We start from the raw sequence: 25,020 nt of genomic DNA on the forward strand, positions 1-25,020 counted from the left end.
TTTCTGTATTGCCTTTACCCATTACACGCCAATACGTAATCAAAACGACCAAAGACATGATGATTAGTCTGAAACTCATAATTTATTAGTAGAATAAAATATACGTTTTTATTTCTCTATCGTACTTAAAACTATTCAGGTGACTACCGTAAAGTTGTAGTCGTAGAATCTTAGTAGTCTGGTTGACTCAGAAGACGCCAGAGGGCATTTGGGGGGAAAGCTTGAGTGGAGTAAGTAATCCGAATCAAAGCAGTGACTAGGCTCTTATCTTTCAACTTTATTAGGTGATCTGTTGGGGGTGTAGCTTTGAGATCTTGTAAGATGGTGATGTCTCTCAGTAGCTTATGAACAGTCGCCTTCTTTCACCTCTTACTCTATTTCGACATTTGACAACTATCCCTTCTATTATGTTACTGTACAATATGTTTGTTTATGTACAATAGTCTTTTCCTTATTTGGTTTTAAGCATATTAAAGCAAACTTTCTCTACGACTTCTTAATACTGAGCAACATAATTTATTATGTTTATCTGACTCAGTTTCTAAAGCAGTTTATCAAACCTTGATTTCATAATTCAATTTGTTTTTAATAGCCTGGTGACACAAAATGTGTTACCGTGGAAATTTTTGGTACCTGCGAGGGAGAATTTCACCAAGAGTTCTGGATTAAAACGGATCCACTACAAAAGGTTAATGTTCAAGGACGCTTTATTGAACCAATGTTGGATATAGAATATCCCTTCTCAAATAAAAACATGTTAATTCTAAATTTCCCTAATACGTTTGTGGGGGTGAAATTGCATAGAAACGTTATTATCCAGAACCACAGTTCGACATCAGCAGTGTTTTGCGTCAATGGCAGAGTTAAGCTTAATAAATATGTAAGTTATATTTTTTTTTTAAATTAATTATTTGATTTAAACTATAAAATAGCCTTATAAACAAGCAGAAGAACATGACTATAATTTGAGGCAGTTTGAAATTACCCCCTTGGAAGGGCGGCTGATAAGAGATTACAGATTTATATTGAATATAAAGTAAGTACTTCGAATGTTTTTTTTTGAATTCCAAATTTATTTTACTTTTTAAAGATTTTGTCCCCAAAAACCCAAGAACAAGTTAGGCTATTATATGTGTAATGCCATAGTGGACGTTAAGAAATTCCAAACTTCAGAGGCATCTATAATCGCTGAGAACCGTTTTAATGAAAATCAAAGCCAAGTATTAGGTAATACATCTAAATTGAAAAACAATTATCTATTTAATTAACGTATTTTATTTAGAATCAATCTCTGTGACCACAATTGATCCAGAATCTAATCAAGAATCAGGCATGGATCTGTTGGGCGATTCTCTTACTATGATACTCTATGGTGAAACTGAACTGCCAGATATCACCATTGTACCCTCCAAACTAAATTTGCTTAATCTTATTTTATATAAAAGTACTGAAGAGCCGGTGCAGTTTATTAATAATTCTAAGAGTTTGCCGCTGATATTACAATTTACAAAAGTAAGCAAATTGTTTTCCCAAAAGAGTACTAAATTAACACACTTTTTTTGCTACGTGAGGCATTTTTTTGATATTTACTTGATATTTTTTGTTGCAATATAAAAATGATTAATAGAAGGCTTGTATCCTTTTTAAGAAGAACTTTTCTTTTTAACTTGAAGAAAACTTGTTTACTAAAGTGTTACTATTTAGAGACATTTCAGTATTCTGTTTCGTTTCCTGAAATATTTGGTAAACGCTCTTTATAGACTTCTGATTCTTGAATCAATTGTTTGAAAAATTCTATTTTTAAGGATTTCTATACCAATACGAAAAAACTTCTTCCAGAATTCAAAACTCTATTTCTTTACACGAAGAAAATAATGTGAAATTAGAAAGAACAAAAGCACGCCGACTCTTCCAAATAATAGGTAGTATTTTTTACCCTAATTGCAAAGAATCTATATCTTGTTGAAAATCCTTAAATGATTAAATTTTTTATATCATATCCATAAGAATTTACAAAGCTATAAAAATCAATAAACTAGGCAAAAGCAGCAAAAACTTTAGTACCACAGTCTTGTAGTCTCAAGTGATAGAAATGATAAAGAAAATTAGAATATAGAAAAATAAATAATGAGGATAAAAAGTGAAATTAATTAGGTAGACCATGCATTGGTTTTACGAATATAAAGATGAACAAAGCTTAGTTTTATCTAATTCTCTTTGTTATTAGTAGTAGCGGCTTCTTCATTACGTTACTTTGGCAATGAGTGTCCAAAAAAAAAAACTTAAAACTTTATCTTACCTAACGCAACAGACGTATATCTAAAAGACATAATAAAAATAACATCAAAGGCATATAATCGTATATGCCATAACTATTGTATACAGGGTGTAAGTGATGAATTTAATTTGAAGGGGTGATTCCTTGTCATAATTAAGTAAAAAAGTTCATATAAACATGTGTCCGGAAATGCTTCGTTTTCGAGATACAGGGTGTTTAACTTTTTTTTTTAAATCGATTTTTTATTAATATCTCACAAACGCATTTACCGAATTTGTTGAAAACTTTACATTTGGTTAGTCACTTTATAAGGTACCTTTTTGAATTCTCACATCTGGCCTAGAAATGTCAGGGACGTGCCCAAGGGTAAAGTCGGATGATTTTTTTGTAAAAAAAATATCGCCCGGTACATTTTTTGTAAGTATGATATTTGTTTTAAATAAAGCATCTAAAAATGAAACTTTTTTATCTCTTAAATTCTTTGCGTATAACATAGAATTTTTTGTTTCGTTTAGAAATAAATAATTAAAAATCATATCTCAGCACGTCTCGGGCCTCCATAAAAAAAATAAATTGCTTTAAAATTAACTGACAAATTACCAGCATGTTTATTATTTAACAACTAAGAAAAAACCTTAAATAATTTTTTTTGCAAAACGCATACTTGACAGAAAACAAAAATTAATAAGATACTATTTTTGATGTTTAAATTTTAATGCAGTGGCGTCGCAAATGGTTATCTATACAAAATTTATTTGTTGTTTGTGTACGCCACCATTTTTTTTGTGCGAGATATTTGTACAAATTTAAGCAATTAAAAATACGATCGCTTAATTTTCGTAAAAAATAATAAAAACTTACTTTAGTTTTAAATATCATCAAAATTTTATTAAATCAAATGCTCGAAATGAGAGCCACGACTGTCAATACAAGCACGCAATCTTCTTCCCATAGACTGGCGCACACGTTCGAAAATTCCTGGTGTGTTGCGTATGACATTAGAAGAGTTTACAATCCGGTTTCTCAAATCGTTTTCATCCACAACTGGCGTGGCATAAACAAGCGATTTCAGATATCACACACAAGCACACGTTCGAAAATTCCTGGTGTATTGCGTATGACATTAGAAGAGTTTACAATCCGGTTTCTCAAATCGTTTTCATCCACAACTGGCGTGGCATAAACAAGCGATTTCAGATATCCCCAAAAGAAATAGTCCAGAGGATTCAGGTCTGGAGATCATGCTGGCCATAGCTGAGGTCCCCCCCGACCGATCCATTGCTGAGCAAAAGTATCATTTAGATAGTTTCGAGCGACAAGACTAAAATAGGCAGGTGCACCGTCGTGCATAAACCACATGGTATTTCTTGTTGCTAGTGGTAAGTCTTCTAATAAATCTGGCAATATTTCTTCTAAAAATTGTCTGTAAGTAGATATCACCATTCAGCCTAGGAGGGAGAAAGTGCGGTCTGATAAGATGATCACCGATAATTCCGGCCCAAACATTCTCGGAAAACTGCTGTCCACCTTCTACAATGGCATGGGGATTTTCAAAGTCCCAAAGATGGTTATTGTGGAAGTTTCTGATGGCTTCCCGTGAAAAACAGGCCTCATCTGTGAAAAGAATTTTAGCCGTAAAATTTGGATTCTGGGCAGTTTTTTGAAGAAACCACTGGCAAAACTCTAATCGTGCAGGAAAATATGTTGCAAAACCCTCCAAATACTTTCGTGGCTGATGTTAAACTGTAACGATAATCTTCGCGTGCTAGTTGACAGATCGTCTTCCACTGCTTGCAGAATTGCTTCCTCTAGGTGGCGTCATTATTACCCTCGGTCTACCAACGCGCTCAGCATGAGCATTCACAGATCCAGTCTCACACAGACGGGCATGAGGTCTTATGAAACTTCTTTCTGCTGGTCTATCGGGAAAGCGTATAGAACACTTAGATGTGGTAGTGACGAGCTTTTAGAAGCAATTTTCATACAAAGCACAAGGTTTGCATGTTGCCTCACCATCTTACAGTCCAGATCTGGCACCACCGGACTTTTTTCCTTTTTTATAGGTATTTGCAAGCAAATAGGGTAGAAAATAAAGGTCTTATTTCACCAGAAATTCGTTTTTATTCTGACGACCGGTTTCGTGATTACAATCTTATCGGATCATCAGGTTGAGGACTAAAAGTAAAAGAAAATATTTACATAGATACTACGCTTATTAAAAATTGGTAAAATATTGAATAAAAACAAATTTTAAGGCATACTTACATTGTTAAAAACGAGATTTATCAAAACAAAAGCACATATAGAACGGTACAGTTAAAATTAAACGAGTAAATCTCATCATAAAATAACAAATAATACGCTTAGGTTTTTTTTTCCTTTTTCCTTAGTTTAAGCAAGGACTTTAACATTGGTTCAAAAGTCTGAAACATATAAAAAATTACTTTATACCCATGAGAGCTGAAGAACCATGAGCATAGTTCAAAATGCCTCGAAGACATGAATTCCAAAATTAAAGGAGCATCAGCTAGGTCCTAAATCCGTAGCTGATTTTAACAAAAACAATAGTTTTAAACCAGCAATTAATACAGTGACCGCCTAAAGTTCCGCATAAATTCGATAGAAATTAAAGACATGATTTTTTGAGAAAACGCTCGGACCCGACGATTTTTATTTTAGGTTGAGCATTATTTCACTTAAATGTTTATATACAGGGTGGACCAAAAAAAAGATATGACGTAAACGGTCATTTTTAACGCTTATTTATGAAATATAGGCGAAATTCCAAGTATATCACACAAGTATAATTAACAAGTTTCGTATAACACACCTTATCTCAAAACTCAACTGTTTCAGAAATATTTACATTTAACCAACAAGAAAGCAAGTAAGCACGTCTATTTACAAATTAAGATAAAATGGAGGATAAAATGTTATAAACTGTGAAAACTCTTATTAATGTATCAAGTGTTCAAACGGATCCCCATTTACTTCTTGGCAGAAAGCAAGACGGTTTACAAACTCGTGTAAAACACTATCAATTATTTCGGGTAATATACGTCTAATTTCATATCTAATTCTATTTTTCAAATCTTCTACGTTGTTTGGCTTCTCAATATAAACTTTACTTTTCAGGTACCCCCATAGAAAATAGTCGCAGGGGTTTAGGTCTGGTGATCTGGCCAGCCACTCTATTGGCCCTCTTCGCCCTATCCATCTTCCTGAGAACACTGTATCCAAGTAGTTACGGACATCTCGAAAGAAATTTGGCGGTGCGCCGCCTTGCTGAAACCACAAATTATCTGTCGGGACAGCAGGGCTTTGTTCGTCTGGGCAGCCAAAGCAGGGATAAGATCTTCTTGAACAAAATTGAAATAGCGTTGTCCTGTTAAGTTTTCTTCGAAAAAGTATGGCCCTATTACTTTATTTTCCACGATACCAGCCCAAACATTAATAGATTTACGGTACTGTTTACGAGCATCAGTTACCCAGTGTGGATTTGACACCGACCAGTACAGACAATTTTGCCGATTTACGACACCGTTTAAACAAAAAGTTGCTTCATCTGAAAACAAAACTCGTAACACAAATTAACGGTTATTATTGCAAATATTCATCATTTGCTCGCAAAATTAGTTTCTTCGATTAGGATCGTCCTTATTTTATTCATGTATTAGTCTAATTTTGTAAGGGTGGTATTCATTTGCTTTTAAGATGCGTCTTACTGACGTTCAGCCTATATTATTATCAACTGAAATTTGTGAAGTTGCATTGTTTGGATTTTCTTTGACGGGAGCAGAACGTTTAATTTTGTTTCTTCAGAAATTTTTGGACGGCCTTATCTTGGCAAATCCCTAACATGACCTGAAATTATGAATTTGTGCTCTATTCGGCTAACTGTTGATTGAGAAATAGGATGGTTTGGGTATTGGGGAGTTTTTGTTAAATCAGCCATAATTCATTCTGATAAAAACTATTAATTTTCAAACTGACAGTGACATTCGAAAATAGAGATTCTTTACAAGTGCAACCGTGGAAATAGAAACAATTGGCAGTGTTTATAACATTATTTTCATCCTCGATTTTACCTTAATTTGTAAATAGACGTACTTATTTGTTTTCTTGTTATTTAAATGTAAATATTTCGCAAACAGTTGAGTTTTGAGATAATGTGTGTTATACGAAACTTGCTTGGAATTTCACCTATATTTCATAAATGCAATAAAAAATATAGCATTCCTTTTACAAAAATACCCGATGACGTCATATCTTTTTTTTGTTTTACCCTGTATACAAAAACTTATGTGAAATAATGCGCAACTTAAAATAAAAATCAACGGGTCCGAGCGTTTTTTCAAAAAATCATGTCTCTAATTTTTATCGAATTTATGCGGAACTTTAGGCGGTCACTGTATATTTTAAGGAAATATCTTATTTTTAATTCTTTCGAAAATACTAGGGACAATGGCACAAAAAATAACATGTAGAATTAATACATAGATTAATAAAATTGCTTAAAAAGACATTATTATTTGACCGCCCATTAAATAAACCACAAGCCGCCTTCGGGTATTACTGAGTCAATAAACCAAAATTCGGAATGAAGTTACAGCCACATATAGAAAAAGTATTAAGATTGAAGTAAATAATGTAAGACTTTTAATAAAGAATTGAAGGCCAAAAAATCCTTCTAAAATCAAGAGGCTTTAAAATGTAAATGAATACTAAAAAAAACACAATGTGAATAACGTCAACCAAACAGGCAAGTAGAAGCAGCAGAGAAAAAACTGAAAGAAAATTAAGACAATTTAATGATACAATAATCCAATAACACATTTATATTTTTATAAATATAAATCATCATGTTAACAAAAACCTTAAACTTTTAGGTGGCAAATATAGATTTTGACCCAGTAACCTTTGTGCTTCCCCCTAAAGAAATCGTTCAGGCCACCCTGACAGTGAAACCCACCGCCATTGGAGATGCCAAAACGAGAGTTGCTTTCGATGTTTTATTTCAGCAGAAACAAACTTTTATTAAGTTAAAAACTATTTATTTACCGGTGCTATATACTGTAACTTATGAAAGGGAATATAAGGGAAATCAGCAACGAAAACCTGGCTTCTTGCCGGGTATCGTGCCGAAAAACCATAACGAGGTTGGCTATTTAGTTGAAGACGTAAGATTTAATACAAATATGAAAATGCCGAAGACTGCGATTATTGATGAGAAGTTGGTGGTATTTAATAAAAATAACGATGCTCTAATAGCATTTCCTAATGATCGTCCAAAAGTGCTGAGGCCCTGGAAAAATCCTATACCGTAAGCAATTTTATATATGTTTATTAAAGTATATTTATTAAAATCTTTTAGCTGTAAAACTATTTTCACTCAACTTCCAAGACTAATTACCCCCGTAGACGTGGACTATGATTTGACTCCAGAACAACAACGTCTAAAAGACACTAAAGATTCTTATTATTTAAATTACATCAGAAATCTCTCTAAAAAAAAGCCTCTATTAACTTTAGAGAGCCTTGATGATTATGAAACTACAAATAAGAAAAGATTGTTACTGGAATACAAATACAAGAATAAAGACTGTCAATCTCAAACTAAAAAGCAAGAACATAATCTCTTTATTCCATTGACACCGTATGAGCTTCAGAAAGTTATCGTGTCTGCACCCTTTATTCAACTTGGTCGGGTAAGACTTTTATAATCAATAATAAGGATTTTTAAGTAAAACACATTTATTTTCGAATTAAGTGAGCATTTGTATTTTAACGTAAGTAGGAACAGTTGCTATTAAAAATAAAATAGTTGTAGTAACCATGAAACATCTGATATAGGGTCATTTGTTTCTTAAAATTCCAGACAACATGTTCATGTGGTTCTATTTCACCGATAACGGATCACATCACTTCATTAAGACATGTAACTTTAATAAACTGTTTGACGCTTGGCTTGTTTACATATATGTTTCCTTTAAATAACCCAGGAAGAAGCTTATTGACGTTAGATTGCATTATCATGATGAGCAATTTTCTTTGCCAAGCCGACAGGGTCTGGAAACTTGATTTAAAGTAACACCACTGTTTGGCGTACTGTATAGATGGTTTTATCGGCTTGTTGGAAACATATTTCTTTCACATGAATTTTATCCTGCTGAGGTTCCAAGCACTCCGCTAGTTCAAATGGAGATGTATTGGTCGATTTAAGTTCGTTTCGCCAATAAATGCGAAGTGCCAAAATTAGGGTCAGAATGTTGGACTGTGCTAAAACACAAGTCGGATTGTTGCAATGTGGTTGGCGCTGTTTTTCTATTAAATAGGCTGACCACGTGTCAACAATCCGTTAATGCGTTCTCTGTTCGTGCAGTATTACAGTGCAATATTACTTCGTTACAATTCGTGCAATATTGGAGTGTAATAATTAATTAATTATGGAGAGACTGATAAAAGTTACCGAAAATTTGTATAGGGGCAACAAGAAACATGAAAAAGATGTCGTGGAATGGTTGAATGAATATGAGGAACAGACATTTTCGTCAAGGCGTTATAAGTCCAGTATTAAAAATGCTAAAAAATTAGCATACAGGTAATCTAAATATTTCTTTCTACGAGGGTTTTCAGAACCTCAAGTTCGGCAGTTCTGATTAATGACATATAAGTTTAGTTAAAAATGTGACTTGTCATAGAAAATGATTTTCTTCGAGGAATCTAAATGAATTCATCATCATGGTCAATAATGAATCCGCACCACGTTACCTTTGATATCAGTATATCCTGCTACTTATTTTCCTTCCAATTCATCCTACTCTCACTTTTATGTAACTTTTGCAATATTTTATTATAACTTTTTTTATTTGTCATCTTCATTTGTTCTTCTTCTTCTAAATTTTACATCCAATACCTTTTAACTAATGTTTCGTTGATCATTATTCTTTCTAGATATTTCTATTCAAATGAACTTTGTCAGTTTTAAATTGGCATCGATAGAGTTCTCTGTTTTTGATCTGTTTCTATTCAATCTACAAGAGAGAATCAAAGTACAAGAGTCGTTCTTCTCAAACAGCATCATACGTCCTGGGTACGTAATTTTTAGGTCATATTTAGGTCCATACGTCCATTGTTATAAAAATAAAGTATATAAAATAAAGTACGTTCTTTTGAAAACGTAGTTCGTACGTACATGAATTACGTCTCGCTGACGCACATACATGTACATATAAAACTATACAGAAAAACTGTATAGAAAACTATTTGCTAGGAAAGATTTTTTTCAAATATACATATTTTTAAGTAATTCTATGGTTCTAGTTTTATTTTCAATATTTCTAAATTAAAAATTACCATTTCCATGCTTCTTTGCTCTGATAGAAAAAGTCAACGAGTTCGATACAAATTAGACAACAACTGTCAAATCGAGATTCCCTCTTTCCAAAGGACTAACATACCCTATACATTTAGTTAATTTACATGTTGATCTGGTCGAAAAGTGATTAGGTATAGGATTTATTTTCAAAACACCTTATATTTATAGATAATGAAGTATTTGTCATAGTAATATATCAAAATTATCAAGATCAATCGCAAAAGCAACCCAGTGTTTTTGTTGTCCCCACTGACTGTCAAATAAGTAATTGGCAACATTAGAGAGTTGACACTGTTGACAGTGTTTAAGACAAGTGGCAGATGCGAAAATGAACATTCCCTTCACACTTCCGCGTCATCCTTCACCCAGTCAACACGTAGTCGTTCATTTTCCTTTCCTATCCTTCAGATTCCTTTCTAAAACCCTTTCCTACTCCTTGCCGTTTTACTATTTAAGTATTAAATTTTGTGAAAGGTATCGATTCGGGAAACAGGGTACATACCCGACGGTTTTCCCGAATCTCCAAATCGTGCTGGCAGATTGCCTAGTAGCAAAGCTAATAACCTAGCAAGCAAGAACATTCCCTTCTTTTAGTTGGCTTTTAAGGCCGACGAAGGGAAGTTTACACTCCCGTGAATTTAGGATTTATCAAAATGCGGCTTAAAATAATATTTTCTTATTACATTTAAATTAACTTTTACTGTTCACGCAGTGATAGGAAGGATCTACTACGATCTAGCCCAATTCATGGTAAGAGCATTTATATTAATTATTTGATAATTTGCTATTTTAAAATATTATTTTAAAGTTCAGCACTACAAGCAGGTATTGGAAGCACAAAGAAAATTGAAGACTGTATTCCACAATAGTTGTGAAGAACAATAATGATATTTGTTTTATGCACTTTCTTAAACGTTCATTTTTTGTTTTGTTTTTTTAGACATACACATGTTTTGTTTTATATTTGTATGTATTTTTTTATAATCAATATATTTTCAGTTTTTCATAAATGAGTTATTTTTTCTCTCAAATACATTTCACCACACAAAAAAAGAAGTCGTGTAAACAATCTAAATACGTCATATTATGTCCAAAACATGACTTAAAAAGTCCTAGAATTACGTACATATGAAGTAGAATCCTGCGGAAAGTGGACTTTCTATATACGTCCATAGTACGTAATACGTCTCTTGGGGTACGTACTGTCTACGTACATTATGTTGTGGAGTACGTACAAAATACGTCTTTAGTACGTATTTGTGCAAACACGTGCACGTACGTGTACGTGTTTGAGTTCACAATTCCTAATTTCAATAATCACTTTTTTCATATTACTATTAGCATTCCCTCGAACCAGATTAAAAGGGAAGAAGGGAAGAAGTATGGAACTTGATACGATCTAAAATCATTATCTTAAAATCAATCCATTTCTGTAAATTAAAATTAGGTAAACATCTTTGATACCGTAATTTTGAAGCCTCATTAAGAGATGATTGAAGAGATTTCCGGAAATATTTCAGAAGTATTTTAATTCACCTGGCCAAAACAACTTTGCTCTGTTAGTCTTGTAATTTTATAAACGTTTGCTAAACCTTGTTGTCCCTTCTTTGCTCCTTGTTTTATTAGTATTGTCTTTCATTTTTAAAATCTTTGAGTTAAATCTTGAGGTCAAGAAAGCTTTCTATTTAGTTCCTCTCTGTAGATATACTATAAGGACTAGCCAGACGGACGTTGGCTTAGTCAAGTCTCACCTATCTGAGAATAAGTATGACATTGCTCAAAACTGGATTCTTCCAATAGAACCTTAGTTAGGACTTAAAATTAAAAACTCTCCTAGAGGAACTATAAATCACTCCTGTACTTCACAATCTGAATCCATTTGTAGCTCCGACCTAATATGAATGGCCTATACTTTTGCATAAACCATATGCTTTTTCTAGTAAACATGTCCATTCAATTGCGAATTGACACTCGCTGACGCAAATATAGTTAAGATAATCAATAGTTCAAAAAATGAAGTCAGCATTATTTTATTTATTTATAATTACAGGCACAAAGTAAAGTATTTTAACTACATTTTTTTAAATCTCTTTTTAGCTGGCAGCCTTTACAGAATGCTCAGATCAATTCACCATAGAAAACAAAAACGAAATGGCCGTGCACATTTTAGTCAAACCCAAATATCGTTCCATAAGCATTATTGACCACGAGTTCATTCTAGAAGCAAACTCCCAACATACGGTGGAGTTTATTTTCCATTCAGAGCCCGGGGGCACATATCATATTCCTGTGTTTATTCACATTAATTTTTTTCATGTTCTGGTTGTGACGGTGTTAGCTACAATCGTGGCGAACACTGTTCAGTGTGTAACCAAGAACATTAACATAATACCAACTGAGAAAACAGCAATTTTGGAACTAAGAAACCCCATTAATAGTGACGTGGGATTTACTATTGACACTGCCTTCTTTCATTTGGAAGCTTTTCCCCGAACTGGAGTAATTCCTTCTAAAAGAAACATGGCTATAACGATTACTTTTAATCCTACAGTTGGCTACAGTCCTGTTAAGGAAATATCTGTTATTTCTGAGAGTGGATGCAAAGAACTTATCGAGGTTTGTTAAAGAAAAATTTTCAGTATATGAATCGCTGACATTTTGCTGATAATCCTGGCGCTTGCTAGAGTATTATTTTAAATTGAAAATCATAGAATTTTTTTATAGAAGTTAAAGGTTTAAAGAGAGAGATAGCTTCAACGTCCATCCATGCATCCATAAGGTGAAAGATTCAGTTAAGTGGTATCATTCAATATAAGGATTAACCCGTAACTGTTACTGACAAATAGTTTTCCCGCAACTGCTATCGACGGGTCACTCTGACTTGTCGATAGCAACCCGGTAATTTGCACACAATGCAACATGTATTTGTTTTCCTATCTTTTTTTCCAGGACAAATTGAGCACCTCTTTCTCTTTGATAAATTTTGGGTTGGCGGTTGTGTAGGTGTATCCTCCATATCTACTCCAAGATATCGACGGCGATGCAACGAAATCTCCGGGGAACTTTTTGGTTGTAAAGTCTTTGCTTCATATGTGGAGTATATAGTGCAATACCTAGTTGTTTCAGAAAGTTGTAGCGAGTTATTTCCTCTCCACGTGTAAACTGATATATTATACGACTATTTACACCAGGCACATTCAAAATACAGTAAAAAATTGCCATTGGCCATCGACGGGTTCGCCGAAAAGTGGAATACGTTGCACATTTTTCATCTAAAGCATCTACACCTGCTTTGGTGCTGTTATAGAACATAATTATTTTAGGTTTCTCAGTACTTCCATCAATAGTGCTGTCGTGATGCATTGACGATATTAAGACAACAGATTTTCCTTTCTTCGGGACGAAAGATACTATTGTTTTGTCCGATGTAAATCCGAAGTTTGAAGATTTAACAGACCTTTTTCTGTCCGGTAAAAATTCTGGAGGGATCATGCTTATATTTTTTTTGACTGTACCTACATAGGTAATCCCTTGTTTTTTTAACTCATTAGTAAACTCCATTGATGTATACCAATTATCTCCAGTGACATTTCGGTTGGATTTCTCAATCAGGGGTCAAAGGTTTGATCATCCGAAGAACGACATCAGTTGGATGTGAAAATGGCGATTTTTTTTCATGTTGGATATTTTTTCCAGTATAGACCTCAGCGTTATACATATAGTGTGTTTGGGAATCGGCCAAGATCTGCACTTTTAGCCCGTATTTTGCAGGCTTATTAGGTATGTACATTCTAAATGCACATCTTCCCCGGAACGGAACCGGCATTTTTATTTATAGTTACGTGAGGTCCTGGAATATAGTTCTGCTGAGAGTTTTTCACAAAAGCTTCAAAAAGATCGGATATTGCAGCTAGCTTATTAGTTTTTACTCTCTCGGACCTTATAAGATAATTGTCAAACCTTAAACAGCTTAACAAAAAGAGGAATCGTGCAAGGGACATTGTATATCTAAATAAATCCCTCCCAGTTCCATCTGTTGCCCATAATGATTTTAAATCCTCATGGCCTGACCTAAATATACCCTGCATGAATAAAAGACCGATGAAAGCTTCTATCTCAATTTTATCTGTCTTACCAATGAAGCAAATTTTTGGTGAGAGTTTTTACGTCGTTTGAAGGTGGCGTATTTTGAGGCTATTATGTCAAGTTTTGTATTTGTGTGCTCAACTATAATTTTCAACATTTCATCAGTTATTAACAATTTCCAAGCTTCTAAGGGGCTCAATGGTTCCTTCTGTCGAGCAGGACCTTTCAGTCCGGATAAAACCCTAATAATGTTATGGGATTTTACCTTAGATCTTTGTGGAGGTTCTTTGGCCCATTTTGTGGAATCTTTTCCATACCAAGCTGACTTTGATATGTTGAAAGTGGCTGTTGGTTACTCGAAGCATTTTCAATTTCGATGTCACTAGACGAGGTATTTTCTTGCACAGATTCAGTCTCAAATTCACTGTCCGTATCGTGTTCACTGTAAATTTCGTCGTCACCTTCGTCGTAATCACTTTCGCCTGCATGATCAAATAATGTTTGTGCGGCTTGCGATCCATTTTCTACTTCTTGAAGAGTTTCTGCCACCTCATTTACATCTTTCAACTCTTCCCAAAACTCTTCGCTATTTAGAATGTCTTCCAGCTCCGCTGAAGTTAGCTGCTTGCTTGTAGAAGCCATTTTACCTAGAAAAAAAAGTCTATCAGTAAAATAACATATCTGAATTTAAATCTAGAAATTGCCTAAACAATTAACAAAAGTTTACACAAAAAATAATAGCAAAAACGAGTACATACCTGTGTAATGAGATAACACTTTGTTTACGTAAGTACTACAGACGGGTCACGGAGACCCAACTACGTAATTATTTCGAATTTGGCAAAATCAACAAAACCTACCATATCTCCGAGAGAAGCACTAATAGGAGAATAGCTGGACGTACAGCTCCCCTACCACCAAGGTTACATAGGAAGTGCGTATTAACACTAACGCCGGGTCACACAGACCCCGTCGGTAGCAGTTGCAATATTTGCAGTATAAATATTATTTATTTGTTTCGAAAAGTATTGTTCTTCGTACTTTAATACTTAAAGAATCTCTTTCTTTAATATTTTAATGATATTTTGCAATTCTTGCTGTAATATTTGCTTGAAAGGAGGAAAAGAAGAGAAAAAGATCTTTTAACTAAAATTGACAATAACTTCTCCCACAGTTACCCCTTCCATATCCAAAACACAGCCAAAGGACTACTTACTAGTCAGTTCCAAGTCTAGACGCATGTAACAAAACAACTCCCAAATTCAAAACATTATATAATACACAGTCAGCTTTATTTTTTATGTATTAATTTTTTGTTTTAACTTAAATGTTTGTGGTGTTAAACGAATAGCTTTACCGGTAAGTCATATCTCAACATTGTAATTTGTGTCTATGCATTGTTGCTTTTTTATACTAGGGTTGCTTTCTATTTTCTTTTAGATCTGATGATGCCTTAGGGCGGAACATGTGTAATCGTTTTTTAAAAAATAAACATAATTTGAGACCATTGACTTTGTGTCCATCCAATCTCTGAATTTTTAAGACAACACTTGCCTTGCATGAAAACTGCCCTTCCAGCTACTACCCCCAAAATCCAACTTCTTCTAAAGCAATTTTTTGGACAAAGAGTTTCAATAGCCTACCTCAAACTCTTCCTTTTTAACTTCCAAGATTGCAAAGACTCACCCTACTGAGTTTTTTAACGTTGTACAGAAAATAAGCCGCTAGCATGATCAGCAAAACGTCAACGGCTATAGCCAACTACGACTGATAGATTTCAAAATTTATTTCTTAGGTTCGTTTCAGTCATAAGAAAGCTAATGTTCAAGTAAGCAATGAAACTCTTACGTTCAAGGATATCCCATTAAATACTCCAATAACTCAAGAGTTGGTTGTGTTTAATAGGTCTGACCAACTTGTTACACTAACTATTGAATACGAACAAGATTTTTCTGTGCCTGAGCTAACAATTAATCCTTCGAAAGCAATAATTTTACAGAAAGGGGATGTTACTTTGGCTGTCACCGTTCTATTTAAAGAGGTACTTTAATTTTTTTGTACAGTACTGCTGAAACAAATATTACATTGTTTTAGATAGTCGAATTCACGATTCCAGTTAAGCTAATCCTACAATCTGAATATGAGAAGGATATTACCATTAAGGGTAATGTGGTGTCATCCTTAATATCATTCAAACCAGATTTATTAAAAATTCCAAAAATTCCCAGCGGTGCCACCCTTAGTATCCCGTTTAAAATAATGAACACTGGGGATATTGCAAGCTTGGTCACTTTTCAGCTTCAAGATTATCCTGAGTTTGATATTAAAACTAGAGCAGGAGAATGTATCACTGATAAATCTGTAAATAAGTTTTATATCTATAGACCTTAAATTAAAACCTAACTTATTTTAGCTAAATTTAGCCTCAAAAGAGCGTCGTGACCTATATCTAGAGTTTCACCCTCAAGAACCAGTGGTTTATTGCATTTATCTCCCTTATATGCTTAATAATTTTTTTGGTCCCGTGGAGCTAAATGTCAAAGAAAGCGTTTTATGCGATACCTATATGAGAAAGGAAGAAAGCCCTTATAAAAGTCGTATAAGTCGACCGGTTTCAGAAAAGCTGAAAACCTTGAAAATATTATGCACCGCAGGATCTAGGTGGCTTAAGTTTAGCGACTTGGAGTTTCAATTTGAAACTCCAAAGAAAGTGTTGGACGAATTTGTGATTGAGAATGTTAGTGGAACATCTCAGGAGGTAAGAATATGGCATGTTTATATTAAAGATATTGATTTTGTTCCATTTTTCAATTTCAATATTTTGTGAATTTTTTATAATTTTTCGTCATTGTTTAAACTGAAAAAAATATTCACTTATGTGAATATTTTTCATATAATATATGGAATTAACAAAAATGTGATTGGTTCGAAAACCGGCATTTGCGAGATCGGGAAACACATTTTTTTTAAATCTTCCGGATAGTCAAATCAATCCAGAACCCAATTTCTTCCTGACTCCTTAGATGCCACTTGACTGCGCCCGATAGTATTTTATTAGTATAAGCCGACTCGGATGAAGAATTTGCAGATAGAAGCACCGGAAATGATAGAGGCCGCCATAAAATAGCAAGAACGCATTTTTCAGGCAGTTAAAATATTTTTTTAATTTATTATTCCGTTTTTCTAAGTATTTGAAACCGAAGAGTCAATAAATAAGAAAATATGTCAATTATTAACTTTATTATAAAGGTACAAAGGAAATCGCAGATATTTTCACTTGTGCTAGAGCACAAAGAATTCTTGACAAAGAGGAGTCTACCAAACGAACTAGGTATAAAGAAAACCGATGGGATTCTTACAAAGTCTACAGAAGAGAGCCTTGAAGAGTCTTTATATCTGCACTTTCTAGACTCGACCTTCATTACGAAATAGAATAGACAAACAGAACCAATTAAATCTGACTGAAAGATTGCTAAATTAATAATTAAGTATGGGAGTACGAAATTGGCGCTGCATGAATTTCAACTACATAAAAATAAAGATATAATTGTCCTTCGGTCATACCTATGTAGAATCTTTAGAGCATCTTATAAGACTACATCCCTACTACATGGTTAAGGGTTATGAGTACAAGAAAGGCTTGTCTAGTGTACGTACTAGAACTTTAGGTCAAACGGTAAAGACATACAAACCTATGAGCTTTACATCATTTCTACTGAAAAGTAGAAAAAATTGCTTTATTGGTACTACTACTACTACTTTTAGAAACGCACTAAACCCCATGTAAGTATCGTACACGTGAAAATCATTTTAAAGAACTCATGTTCCTATGTTCTTATCTGATTGTCATTTGATTTTAAGTTATAGCGTAATAAAAATGTTTTAAAGATTTTACTGTTTATCGCAAATATTTTTGTCTGGTCCGTTTTGTTGTTCTAACATGTGCTAGTCTCAGTGTCAGTGTGTTTGGCCGTAGCCGATCGACCTTTCTAGCCGTGACACTGGTTTCGTAGCGTCAAAATTGAAGCCGAGATTTGGTGGCGCACGCCGTACAGTGGAACGACGAAGTGGAGATACCGCGGGACCTAATATTTTACATTTTACAAGATAATATTTTTTTTTATTATTACGTATTTTTAGGTATATGATAAATGTTTTAAATATTTTTTATTATTTATTTTATTGGAAAAATATACATAAATGGTGTTTCAAATTCGTCTACCCTCAAAATACGAAAATGGATAATTTACCCCAAAGTTGCACATTATTTACTTGTAAAAGAATATGCCATATAAAAAAATATATATTATATTTTATGTGGTTTTAAAGATTATTGAAAAAGAAAACAAATTTTCAAAAACTTATTTTGACACTTTTGTGGGTTATCTTGGTTGCTATGGGAAAGTTTTTGCATTGCTGTATTACTTTTTCGTAAAAATGTTAATGCCGAAAACGAAATTAGGTAGGTACCTACGCCAAATTTTTGTTGCTTATTTAAAAAATCGAAAATTTGAATGATTCGGAAGATAATCAAAAAAAACCAAAAAAAAAAATGTAAAATCCATTTTAATTTTTTCCGAGCTTAAACAGGAATGCAGCAAGAGATAGGCATTATTCTAAATAAAATTAAGATTGTAAAATGTAAGTTAAAATTAAAATTGTTAATTTACCCACCTAATTTAAATACCGAATTTTTATTCTTTTTAAAACTCGAAGCGAGTATCAAAATAGTTTGGTAGTTTAAAATTTTAAATGCATAATCTTATTATAAACTACAATAATAACTGCAGTAAAATATTATTTCGAATCAATGCAAAATACGTGCCCCAGCGCGGAATTTTTGCCATCGCGATGCGGTCGGCGCCTCGCATGATTTCGGCTTCTGTTGTGAGGTATCGATGGAAGCGGGGATAAATGTCCAGGCTAGAACTATCGATCGGCTACGGTTTGACGCGCCTATTCTCGAGTTCGTACAATTAAAGTCGTATGAAATACCACACATCTTATCAAATTTAGAATATGCCAATATGGTTTTTGTTAATTTGTTTTACATTGAAACTCTACAGCTCCTGTTTAAGAATACTGTTGACGATTTCCACAACAAAGAAATCCGAACAAAAATATATTTTTAAGAGTTTTTAATAAACTTTACAAGACCGGAACTCTATCCATTACTAACATAACATCTGTTCGAGCCACTCGACATGGCTCAAAAGAAGCAGAAAATATTCTGAAGTTGGTAGAAGATGATGCAACATGGCATCATTGGTCATTCCGCAGAACACGCTCCGCGATCAAGACCTATATGCATACCATGTACAGTGTGTACAGCACCTACAACCGGAACATTATGTTAGGCATATGCAATTTTGTGGATGGATAAATAATAATCCTATTGTATCGCGTATACTTGTTACCAATAAAGCAAAACATTCACCTGTGATGGTATCAATAACACTCACAACTCAAACACAAATAGAAGCATAAATTTTCGATAAATAGGGAGTGTGGTATGGTCAATGTCACGACAGAACTTGCGTTACTGTTACCGATACTTTACTGAATTGGTCGCGGTAGTCCTATTAGTTGGCCTCCAAGATCTCCAGACCTCACACCATTGGACTATTGTTTGTGGGACTGGTTTAAAAAATCGCTATATCGATGTCAAAACAAACCTTTATTTTCTTATGAGATCGCACATACCAAAGATATTGCATCCTTTCACCCTCACCGCCATTAAGAGCGAGTAGTTTGTTTTGCATCGCGATTGAGCTGTCCATCGCGTGGTAAAGTGCAGGTTTATTGTTGATTTTCAAGCCATGTGAAGTTCGCCGAAGCTTAACAATTTCTTGTTGAGATGTGAATAACATTACATTTAGGTAAATTAAACTATAAATCAAAAGTTTACTTACCTTAAAATCACTACCAGTTTTTCTTCAGCTGAAATAGGGTTTGTATGATAGTTGCAATAATTGTATAGTTCAATTTTCATTTTTGTATTATCAAAAATATATTGAAATGTATCTAGACTTATTCTAATGGAAGCATAAAGTCTGTCTAATTGGTGTTTCTGAAATATAAGTGAAATCCCTTTAAATAAATGATGGTATTTTCCTAGGTACTGCCTTTTTCGGTTTATAGGATGAGATGAAAACTGGCGATTTGAGAAATTACAAATGATTCACCACTTTTCACTTAAAGGCATGCAATCACTGTCGTCACTACTGTTCCTTCTATACATAGTTATAATTTAAAGTTAACTTGCCCGAAAAAACCCTAAAGAACACTGAACGAAAGGCATCTTCGGTATATTCACATCTACGCTTCATCGATGTAAGCCTTGAGCACGACCTCCACCGCGCTCATCCATGTATCTTCGACATGTCCGAACCCTAATTCAACGCATTACAAATGCGGCAGTGTTTGTCAGAAGAAAGGCATGAATCAGTTAGAAAAGCAAAAAGAGCCCTTCGCAGACGAAGTAAAGAATGTTAGTAGAATGTTATTCGAAGTATTTTTGAACATTTGTTAAAACACCGCTATAATTAAAACCATGTTAATGTAGAAAATTTTGTTTCTTTGTAATTACGCTATATTTTGAAAACATTTGTTTTTTATTTGAGAATTGCATATTATGCAAGAGTATATTATGGGTTTTTTTTAATTATTCTCATATATATAATACTCACCTGGAGTTTCATGGGTTCCTCCCGACTTACCCTGTATATATTTAGGTTCTTCTTTTTTAACTTTTTGAATGGTTGTTTTCTTGAGTAATTTATTACAATTTTTGGTATTGGGATCATTTTATTTATTTATTTACTGTAATAATTTTTCTATTTTTTGTTATTTAACAAAAAATGTAATCTGTTTTTGGGGTGTTTGCAATGTGTATTGTTTTGCTTGATGTTAAACTGTCAAATTTAGAATTTAAACTTTTATATGTAGGTTTATTAGGTATATGATTAAAGAAAAAGCTGTATTTAATCAGTTATTAGTTAATCGTTACTGTTAATAAGCGTTACTGAAAAAAATTCACAAGATACAGCAATCAGGACACTGCGGAAGGTCCAAAGACTAGCATGCCTGTGGCTTGTGTATAACCGGAGAAATAAGAACAACCTCTAGGGAGATGGAGTTACTTCTGGATCTACTGCCAATCCATATCTCCATAGAACAAGAGTAAATAAAAGCTGTAAGCTGTAAAATAGAAAACGTTTAATAGGTCAAATCGATTTCTTCATTCCTTAATACTAAAATATACACAATATTAAAAGCACAGGCAAAATACACAGACGGCTCAATAACCAATGAAGATTAAAAAATAATGCCAACTGATAACCGTAAAAATCAGAGACAATAGCCTTTGTTGGGTTTGTTAGAATTTGGGAAACTGCAACCCAGAATTAAACAGTAATATGTAGAAGCTAGTGTCACGCCTTTAAAATCTAATTTTCCTAAAATTCCGGCTTCGTTGAAGAGCTCACAATTTGGAAATTCTACCTGTAAAGCAGGTTACGGGACTGTAACTGCAGGTTGCAACCACCCTCAAAATCTTAAATAGGAGTGGGGGTTAAGTGATTATTTTAAAGGTCTTTTTATTCTAGGTACAACTGCCAAGTTTTAAATTACTAACTTGAGTTTTGGCAGTATGACAGCTTGTCAAAAATTTTGAAACACTACCATTGTTTAATACTTTAAGCCCTAGTTTCTAGACGTTCTTGATTTACAAAACAAAAACGCTCGCACCCGATTTTTGATTTTAGAAAAACGATTTTTTGTTTTTTAACCCACAACTTCAACTCCTTAGCGGGGGGCGACGTTCACCCTTATTTTTTAAATGGGAAGGGGTGTGTTATGATACATCTTTTGAAAGGACATTCAATTTTCTTTTAAATAGAGCTTTGTTTTTTTAAATTTGAGCTGCGGGTTTCAGAGAAATCTAATTTAATTTTATTGATTAGTACTTACGCATTACCTTATTCAATGTTAAAAAAAAAATGTCCGTCGTTTACCCCCATACAATAGTACAGTAAATGCTGAAAGTGTTCTCGGACCTTGTGAAGAATACTTATAGGGTGTTTTTTGTTGGCATTCATGAATGATGCGGTCCCATAAGTCTTCTAATGATTCAGGTTGGGTGACATACATTTTCCATTTCAGATGTTCCCACAAAAAGAAATCAAAAGCAGATAAATCGGGTGATCTCGCGGGCCATTCGATAGCACCTCTTCTCCCAATCCATTTACCAGAAAAAGTTTCATCCAGAGAATTTCCCCCTTAACCCCCACTTCTATTTAAGAATTTGAGGGTGGTTGCAACCCTCGCCAAGGGGTTAAAAGTATTAAAAAAAATTATCTCCCTAAAAACAAAAATTGACGGATCCGAGCATTTTTTTATTTTTTAAAAAAGGGCCCCAAACCTTGCTGAACTTTTCGGTGGGCCACCATATACATAATATAATAACTGCGATTTATTACTGGTTTTATTACATTAAAGACAAAAGACAGAGAAATTTTAACTGCAATAGATTTTTTTTTGAGAATCGGCAATTGTTACCAGAGCGTCTTAGGCAAGTTCATTAGACTAATTTAGTAGAAAAGTTACAGTACACACAGACGCTGATGTGAGACTGTAATTGTTTTGTAAAGCTCGTTGAGGGTCTATAAATTAACTGTGAATTTTAAACTTTTTTTGTAGGATATTGAATATGTACACTGTGTCCCATTTTAGACCTTATTGCATCTCTTAAATTTTTCCTTATAGAATTTTACGATTTTTGCGAACCGACACCACATTTTTGTGAAATTAAGAGAGCTACAAACAGAATTAGTCTAACAACTCGTTTTACCTCTGAGTGACAAGGAAAAGTTTCAGTTTCTAAATTACTAGCTCTCACCGTGTATTAGATAGAAAAAAGATGAAGACTGCTTTAGATAGATATTTTACGCAGAATTCATTAGTGTGCTTGAATATAAAATCAGAGGCGTTGTTTAAAAGTGATTACCCAAACTTAGCCTTTTCTAAATGCAACAGTTTAATATTTTCTACCAATTTTTAGTTTTGGGATCACATAAAAACATTGTATAGAATTTACGTGTTTTTGTTTTTATTTCAAATAATAGTTATCTCTATAAATAACAATATTTTACTAAAATTCTTTTTAACCTCTGCAAAGGATTAAAGTAATTTAATTAAACGTATTTGTATCCTACGTATGCTAACGTATATTTAATTGAAACCTAGGCAATGAAATAGACGCAAACTGGCTCCTAAAAATAGGTTTATTGTGTCTAGTTTTTAAGTACATTTTTATGTTTTCTATAGTGGCCAAAATACTATATAGGGTGGTACATTTAACACTTTGTATAAAATCTGTAATCCGATTTTAGATATGGTTTAAATTAGAAGATTTGGAACCGTTTCAAATCATCACAGATTGTAAGGATGAAACTGTTCAAAATAACCTATTAAAGCGGTTTATGGAGCCCAATGAAAGTTGGTCTTTAAATATTCGGTTTGTACCGGAAGTATACGGAACGTTTGCAGAAGAAGTCCCTATATTCGTAAAAGATCATTCAGAAACTAAACCGTTCAATCATTTGACTTTAAATGGAAAAAATTTAAAGCCTCGTACCATTAGTGACGTTAATTCGATTTATTTCATACCATCGAAATATGGCATTAAACAATTCAGAACGATTACTTTGGATCTGTTGGGTCATACCTGTAATCATGCCATAATGCTTGAACATAATCATTCAGAAATTGAATTTTCTTTGAAAGGACAGGAGCACAATGAATCCAAAAGCGTTTTTCGGTACGTCGTTAAGTTTGCGCCCACTAAAGGTAAATTTTTACATGTAATTACAATACAACCTTAAAAAATTATTTATTTGTTTTCAGACTGCTTTATAGAAACCTCAATTATATTTTCATGCCCTTGTTCAGTAAAAACCAAAGTCAAAATTTATGCGAGTGCAGACAAAGCCGCTGTAGTAAATTTTATGTCAGAGTCTAGCATAATTAAAGATTCCACTTATCCATACTTTCCAATCGAAGAAGATAAATCACCTTATGCAGAAATGTTGCGCAACCTGGTTTCCATCATGGAAAGATGGATTTTTACTCAAGGTTTTTTTTACACGAATTATTATATTATTCCGGATACCATTGCTAGGTTAGAAAAGAAATATCTTTTGACCAAATTTATAGATTTGAACATTGCAGGTACCCAGTTGAGGCATCTGAAGAAAAACCTGCTGCAGGACCTTTGGGTAAAAAAGAGTATCCTAACCTACCATTGGTGCAATTGCTCATTAATTTAATAAACAAATCTATTATGAAATATATTGATAATAAGTAAAAAAAAAATTTTACATTTATATACGCAAATTACATATATTTTTTTTGCAGTCTTATGCCGTCCAAAGACCCTCAAAACAAGGCTCTTTTCTGCTATGTGACCTACAGAAACGCGATTTCTTTTATGAAAAGTCAAGGGATTCGTGTGGCCGGATTAAAGCCTCAGCATTTGCTTACGTTTGCCGACTATACTGAGTATAAAAACGGATTTAAAAGTGAAGAGGATGATGAGGATTTTGGACAGGAAGAATTTTCTCGGTTCAGTAAGCAACGCTGGATGGACTTGTGTTTTACTATCTATAAAGTAGGTTGTACAATATTGCTCAAAAAATATTTATTGTTATTAAAAGACTTTATCTTAACTCATAAATGACACAATTCAGGTGTTGGTTGTCATTCTGGGTTACTTACGTACCCTATTGATCTAGTTGATCTCTTTGGTATCTGGTAAGGACTAAAGGAAGTTTAATAGATTCTCCTAGGATTCCTATCGGGATCAAAGGCTTTTGTTTAGTGGAAATTCTTCCTGTCGTTTGAAAGGCTCGTGAGGCATAGAACTCCTATACACAGTCAGGTGAAGAACCAGCAAACAACCAACGCAAAGGCATTTTTATTTTTTATACTTAGTGTAACTGGCTGAAAAGGAAAGATCCTTCCGTAATTTTAAATAAAAATCCCAATTGAATCTGCAGATTGAGAGAAACGAACAAGTAGGCAATAACGGGGCATGCGCATAGTAAGAGGAACTTCGAAAGCATGTTTTGAGATGGAAAGCTATTGACGCACTCTAAACTCAGCTCCTTTCATCAACATCAGAACCCACTACAAAACTGATTTCCAACCACCTCAACGAGTACATAAATAGAATCTTTGCTCCAGAAAGACTGCTCGAGCAATGGATAAACCAATTGGT

At 33.7% G+C, this 25,020-nt stretch overlaps 1 protein-coding gene across 3 annotated transcripts in view; it reads left to right on the forward strand.

Moving 5' to 3' along the window:
* LOC126743564 (cilia and flagella-associated protein 47-like) overlaps positions 1-25,020 on the forward strand; it is a 54,992-nt gene that overhangs the window by 8,517 nt on the left and 21,455 nt on the right. For 2 of the 3 annotated variants that reach the window (XM_050450708.1, XM_050450709.1), the window contains exons 5-18: positions 593-880; positions 933-1,036; positions 1,091-1,227; positions 1,283-1,512; positions 7,168-7,601; positions 7,653-7,986; positions 11,754-12,272; positions 15,538-15,783; positions 15,837-16,103; positions 16,156-16,500; positions 23,135-23,591; positions 23,649-23,922; positions 23,973-24,104; positions 24,159-24,411. In XM_050450708.1, the coding sequence (XP_050306665.1) occupies positions 593-880; positions 933-1,036; positions 1,091-1,227; positions 1,283-1,512; positions 7,168-7,601; positions 7,653-7,986; positions 11,754-12,272; positions 15,538-15,783; positions 15,837-16,103; positions 16,156-16,500; positions 23,135-23,591; positions 23,649-23,922; positions 23,973-24,104; positions 24,159-24,411 (4,020 nt within the window). The remainder of the gene's footprint in view (positions 1-592; positions 881-932; positions 1,037-1,090; positions 1,228-1,282; positions 1,513-7,167; positions 7,602-7,652; positions 7,987-11,753; positions 12,273-15,537; positions 15,784-15,836; positions 16,104-16,155; positions 16,501-23,134; positions 23,592-23,648; positions 23,923-23,972; positions 24,105-24,158; positions 24,412-25,020) is intronic. The other variant, XM_050450710.1, reaches the window with a different exon arrangement.

This window comes from Anthonomus grandis, chromosome 13 (assembly GCF_022605725.1).
Source record: "Anthonomus grandis grandis chromosome 13, icAntGran1.3, whole genome shotgun sequence".
In the NCBI taxonomy this organism is placed as follows: Eukaryota; Metazoa; Arthropoda; class Insecta; order Coleoptera; family Curculionidae; genus Anthonomus; species Anthonomus grandis.